At 44.9% G+C, this 6,159-nt stretch overlaps 1 protein-coding gene across 4 annotated transcripts; it reads right to left on the reverse strand.

Moving 5' to 3' along the window:
- Nucleotides 1–2,292: 2,292 nt before the first annotated feature.
- LOC137839722 (janus kinase and microtubule-interacting protein 3-like) lies at nucleotides 2,293–5,782 on the reverse strand. Of its 4 annotated transcripts, none has more exons than XM_068649033.1 (9): nucleotides 4,677–5,782; nucleotides 4,417–4,479; nucleotides 4,232–4,330; nucleotides 4,044–4,142; nucleotides 3,909–3,962; nucleotides 3,593–3,788; nucleotides 3,148–3,515; nucleotides 2,943–3,068; nucleotides 2,293–2,572 (listed from the first exon to the last, which is right to left on the reverse strand). In XM_068649033.1, the coding sequence occupies exons 1-6, from the start codon at nucleotides 4,944–4,946 to the stop codon at nucleotides 3,603–3,605; spliced, it is 771 nt and encodes a 256-aa protein (XP_068505134.1). In that variant the 5' UTR covers nucleotides 4,947–5,782; the 3' UTR covers nucleotides 2,293–2,572; nucleotides 2,943–3,068; nucleotides 3,148–3,515; nucleotides 3,593–3,602. The 4 variants fall into 4 exon arrangements, with proteins under 4 accessions (XP_068505134.1, XP_068505136.1, XP_068505135.1 ...); XM_068649035.1 differs by lacking the exon at nucleotides 2,293–2,572 and having other exon boundaries at nucleotides 2,669–3,068; nucleotides 3,593–3,661; nucleotides 3,723–3,788; XM_068649034.1 differs by lacking the exon at nucleotides 2,293–2,572 and having other exon boundaries at nucleotides 2,669–3,068; nucleotides 3,148–3,381; nucleotides 3,438–3,515.
- Nucleotides 5,783–6,159: the final 377 nt, after the last annotated feature.

Consider the following 6,159-nt stretch of genomic DNA (forward strand, 5'->3'; position numbering starts at 1 on the left):
TAACAGAACATCTACTGCGCAAAATGGGCAGAGTTTACTTGTTTGAGAAGGAGTGGCTTATTTAAGACTAAGATTTATTTAATCTGTTTGTTCCCTGGCAAAATTGGATGTGATGCAATTCCAAATTTCACCACATGATGGTGCCAAATTTTGACTTCATAGGACATATTCAACACTTAGTTCAAGGTAATCAGATTTGTTTATTATTCTAATGGCCTTTTCAAAACTATTCTGGATTACTACTTTGGATCTATTCTACATTACTTGGCAACAACATACTCTGTAACAGATTAGGCAGTATAATCACATATGTTAACTTGAGAGTGCCCACACTCAATCTACTTATCGTGATGTGTTAAATCAATTACTGTTAGACATTATTATTCTGATAATCTACCAAATCTTTGAATTGAAGAATTTGTGATTTAATTAATAGCTTGTTGTTATGTTCAGGGTAATCAGACTTGTATATAATTCTAATGGCCTTCTTTTGAAAACTATTCTGAATTACAACTTTGGATCTTATATTACTTTGCAACAATATACTCGGTGACAGATTAGGCAGTATAATCACATATGTTAACTTCAGTGCCCACACTGTATTTATTTATGGTTATTTGTTAAATCAAGTACCGTTAGACATGAAATAGGAAGTGTTTAACATAAATGTTATGGCTACTCACCATTGTAGCTCGCTCCTGGTCAATGATACGAGCCTCTTCTTGCAGTGGAAAACTTGCAGCCAACAAACACCGTGGAACCTAAAGGAATGAAATTAAACATTAACATTTCGCCTGGACCAATATTCACACGTACAACGCAACGCGGCTACACTTCTGCTAGCGCCTCAGCTACACGTTGCTATTACAAACGTAAATCTCTTTAAACACAATGAGTGTTACTTACCGTGTACGCTGTAGACGGTCCAGTTGCAAGCAGAAAATAAAGATATTTCTGTTGATATTCGTCGTTGCTCAGTGGCTCACGGCCATCGCGCCAACAGATTTGAATTTTGGTGGAAGTTCAGCCAATTACGTCATATCCGCGGCACATGACTGCGACGTAATACCCGCTTATCTGAAACGGCAGTTAAAAGTAGAGTTACATCAAGTTTTCTTTTTTAATCAACGCAATCATTTACAACCGTTGACCAGAAAGAATCGTCGAAATTCGACGTTCCCCCCAAACGCCACACGCACTCGCTTTTCAGGGCAACAAAAGTACTTCTTTTTAAAAACGATTAGTTGTACTTACCGTGTACGCTCTGGACGGTCCAGTTGCAAGCAGAAAATAAAAATATTTCTCTTGTTAGTCGTATGTTACCATCCGCTGTGTCTTTGTCAACATCGCCATTTTCCTACTTCCTGTTGCGAGCCACGCCCACGGATTTAAATTTTGGCGGAAGTTCCGCCCATTGGCGTAGTTTTCGCGTATAGCAAATCCGATTGGTTGGGAAGGGGGCGCGGTTATGCAGCCGAGGGGTCCTGTGATCGGTGGGATGTAAAGTAGGCGTCGACGTCACGTCCGCGTCACGTGACCACGACGTGGCAGACGTCATATAGCAACCGCTGTTTTGTTTAGTAGACTTACAGTTGTTATGCATTGACATAATGGCGCACACTCCAAATAGATTTAAATAAATTAAATAATTCTTCTGCCCACTCCCTTTTAAACAAGTTAACTCTCCCCGCGGATTTGAATTCCGGCGGAAGTTCTGCCCATCACGTGACGTCTGTCACGTGACCACACGCGACAGATGTCATATAGCAACCGCTGTTTTGTTTAGTAGATTTACAGTTGTTATGCGTTGACATAATGGCGCACTGGTTAGCATGTCCACCTCTTAAGCATGATGTTGCGGGTTCGACGCCTGATCAATGTTAGCATGGAGTGAGCTGAAGTGCATGGCGCTGAAGATTTGAATCTTTGAAATGCGCTGAGGTCTGACGTATCAGGCAGAATTGTTTGCCATCACGTTCAACAAAAAATAGAAACTTTCCCACTCTGATAAAAACGTCCTGTGTTCATCTACATATTTTCGTTTTGCTGTGCATCTTTTCCCTGCCATTTCGAGAGCCCAATTGACACTAATAGTTTACTGGAATGTGTTTGCCCATCCTACTTTGTGGAATTTCACCACATGCGCTTTTGACGAAAATACTAAATTGAACTCAAGTGAAGCCAACACGCACCCCCCCCCCCCCCCACACACACACACACCTACACACACACACAAATGTTGATATGAACATAAAAGAGCCGCATGCGGTTCGGGAGTTGCGGCTTGGCCAAACCTGTACTATACAACTTTATTTGTGTAAAATTTTCACAACAGCTGTCACACAAACAAAGCGGGAAAAACCGAAGACGTGCGTGTTCCGCCCACGCTGGATTTATTTGCACCTTTGAAAAGACACCGTATTGCCGCAGATGTGGCAAAGAGTACTTTTGGGCATCTGAGACGGAAGGATGTCCAAAGCATCACGTCACCTGCTCTGGTAGGAATGGTGGTGGGACGTTGAGGTCAACCGCTTTGGGGTTGGCTGAATCTTTGGTCGCAGGATGCCACACACTTGAAGACAGAAGCAGAAAAGCAGAGCTAAATGTAAAATGTACTCACCGGTGACTCCAATTTTTTTCCCCCCCTGAAGAAATGGATGGACGGGTGGCCCCGGCTGGCCGGTGGGACTCTTGTTATTCTGACCCTTTTTAGTGCGCGTTTGGGGCAACAACCGTTTTTTGTGGCGCTCTCTTCTGGTTCAAGAGTGCCCTGCATGTGAATTTGCCTTTCCTGCCTTCTGATTGGATGAGCGCCGGTGTGACGCGGTGCCTCTGTCACCGTGGTGGGGGGTATACGTCGGCATCGGAGCGTCTGCCAACGTCTGAGACCGGCTGGCAGTGTATCGGAGGTGTCGAGTGCGGTGCCGCTGGAGCTCACTCACCAGCTGGTGTTAGGGCCACAGAATGAAGGCCAAGGAGAAGACTAGAAAGAGAAACAGAAACTTCTCCTCCAATTGTTTGATTTGTCTCTTCTGAGCTTTGATGAATTCTTTCAGCTCTTTGTTCCTCTAGGACAGACAAATGGAAAGTAGCCTTCAAAAGCCAGTAAGCGTGCAAGTAAGTGCCGGGCTGGCTTTGGGCCCTTACCTGTTGCGCGCTGTGCAGCAGATCCATTCTCTCTTGGAGGATGCAAGCGTCGCGCTCCCTCAACTCCCACATCAGGGCTCGCTTCCATTGGTCCACGGCGCTCCTAAGCTCTTGTCTCTGATCCGCCGTCAGCACGTCATTCACGCCAGCGTGGCTGGCTTTTTCGCCGTCCGTGGCGGGGCAGTCCCGCTGCGGTAACGCCTCGTACAACATGGCCTCCAGCTCCATGATCCTCTGGGCCGCAATCCTCGTCCATCAGTGGTCCGGCGGGAGATTTGAGGGCGGCTTACCTTATGAGCCTGGTCCATGGAACGCTTCCTGAAGTCCAACTCTTCATCCAGGTAGCCCTTCTGGTTGCAGAACATATCCTAGCACAGCTCAAGGTCAGAATTGTTGGGGCACATTGCCCCGAGTTCCCCTTGGCTGATGTCGCGTGTCTGTCTACCTTCTCACTTTCAATGTCCAACATCTTCTGTTGAAGTGCTGACTTGGTCACTTTGATGTATTCTAACTACTGAGGAAAGGCTGCTGTCACATAAGCAGAATGCGAGAGCGTGCGTGGACGTGCGCGTTACCTTCTCGGCTAGGGTGGGAAGGGTCCTGGCGTGAATCACGACCACCTGCTCCTCGTTGGTGAGATTCTGCAAGAGCCCAAAGGCACAGCGTCAACAAGGTTCTTTCAGCGCAAAGCCTTCCAAAAGTCACATTTGAGCCGCCGAGTCTCGTGGAGTGCGAACATAAGGAGTTCGACATACACTTACGGCGTTATCGCCCAGGATGTCCAGCTTCTTCATCAGATCACTGATGACGATGTCCTGGGGAAAGGCGCAAGGAGCAATGTAAGGTGTTCTGGGACCTCAGGTTAAGGTTAGGGTTGCGAGGGACGCCTTACGTACGCTCACGCCGTCGGCCTCGCAGTAGATCTGCAAAGGGCTGAGGCCGTCTGGGAAACGGACTTGCAGAAACTTCAAGACGGGGGAGCGCCACTCCCTCTCCTGAAAGGCAGAGGCTTGCATCCGTCCGTCCGTCCGTCCGTCCGTCCGTCACATCTCTGGCCTCAACACGCTTGTGCGAGTCTTCCCACCTCCAGCTCCAGGATGCGGAACTCAAGCAGTTCGTTTTGGTCTCGGATATCCTGGATGTGCTCTTTCAGACGCGCTTCTTCCGCCTCCATCCGCCTGACCTGAAAAGACAGTCAGACCTCATCTGCGGGGCTTCCGGACGGGTGTGACGCCAAGCGACTCCGCCCAGCGCCTTTCTTTCCGTCACTTTTTCGGCCAACTGCTGATTGCTCTGACGCAGCAGCTGCTTCTCCTCCACCCACTTGACATTCTAGAAGAGACAAACGCGTGGACAGCTTTGGAATGTTGTCATTTTCATCCACAAATTCTTTGGTTGACTGGAAAATGACATTTGTTTTTCTCCGCATTTTCCCAGCCACGTTCTGGTCCAGTAATGCCAGACGAATGAGTGACTGAAGAATGTAGCTATTTTGTCTGAGAAAAAGGTGTGCTCATTGATAAGCTTACCTGTCCTTGTTGCTTCAGCGCTGACTCCAGATCTGCTACTCTGCTTTGATAGTGACCCATTTCTACTGTCATGTAACATGGGGGGAAGAGATGGTGCAAATGGTAAAATATGGATTGTTCACAGGAATAAATTGGCAGAGCTGAAATTCCAAATTTGTCCAAAAGATGGCGCCAGACCAAAACATGAGACCAAAAAAGGGGCCAAAATAAGCTAAGCAAGTTAAAATAGAAATAAAACAGGAACACGGTGTCGGATTGTGAGTCACGCATGGACGCACAAATGTGATTTTTACTTTTTGATTTCTTTGCTTGGCTAAAAATGTATTCTGTAACAGCTTAAAGCAATATTGTTAGTCAATTCGATCAAGGGACCCGTCACTATGAGAATAGTGGCGTGACATAAATTGTTTGGAGAAGCACAAATGTGATTTTTACTTCTTGATTTCTTTGCTTGGCTAAAAATTGATTCCCTCTTTCATGAACTGTGTTTTGCAATCGAATTGTTCTGGGATTGAATGATTTTATTAACACGGGTATCAGTGGGTGAAATTGTTCGGTTTCTGGAGTGATTAAGATTTGTAATTCTATTTCATGTTTCTTCAATAAATGTGTTGTGTATATTCATCTACTTTGTTGTGCGCTGATTTGTACTGAATGTACAATCGATGGTTCGGGGTTGATTTGACAATTTGATTAATGTGCGGGGGGTTATTATGGTATAACATAGGACCGTAATAAATAAAAGTAACATCAGACAATTTTAGAGAATTGAATAACTTTCGTAGTTATTTGAGACACGAGTGAATTTCAATCCGTTTGAAAGTTTGCTTCGTCTGAATAAATTAACGGAAGTGTTTGAATCGTATTATCGGTTTGGTGTAGAACTGAAAGTAATTTAATTATTTGAAGGGCGCAGGCCCGTTTCCCCTTTTGACGGGCCGCGTAAAAAGTAACTCCGAACATGTTAGAGAATTAAATAACTTTCGTAGATATTTAAGGGAAGAGTGAATTTCGTCAAAAGTGAATTCGTTTGAAAATTTACTTCCTCTAAATAAAATAACGACGATGGTTAAAATAGATCATTTGAGTTGGTGAAGGATAAAAGTATTTCGATTGTCCGTCGGGCGCCACCCAGTTCTTAATTTTGTCGGGCCGCGTCAAAAGTTAAACAGGACACGATCGAAAAATAGACTTGCCTTCCAAATTAATTACTGGGCAAATCTAAATAGAGTAAGACATTTTTATTCGTTTTAAGAAAGTTGTTATTCTTTTTAAAGCAATCAAGTGGGGTGAAGCACTCCGACAGTTAAGTGCTAGATCTACATATAAGAAGTTAGAATTAATAACGTAAAGTGCATTAATTTTCTCCTTAAATGCTATTATTGTCACACTTTTATTAATTCGATTCTCTTTCGAATAAACAAGTTGGTCGGCTCGCAGTCTCTCTTGGTTCGGCTCAGCTCCTCCCGATGCTGGTGATGAG

The sequence above is a fragment of the Syngnathus scovelli genome, chromosome 19 (genome assembly GCF_024217435.2).
Source record: "Syngnathus scovelli strain Florida chromosome 19, RoL_Ssco_1.2, whole genome shotgun sequence".
Classification (NCBI taxonomy): Eukaryota; Metazoa; Chordata; class Actinopteri; order Syngnathiformes; family Syngnathidae; genus Syngnathus; species Syngnathus scovelli.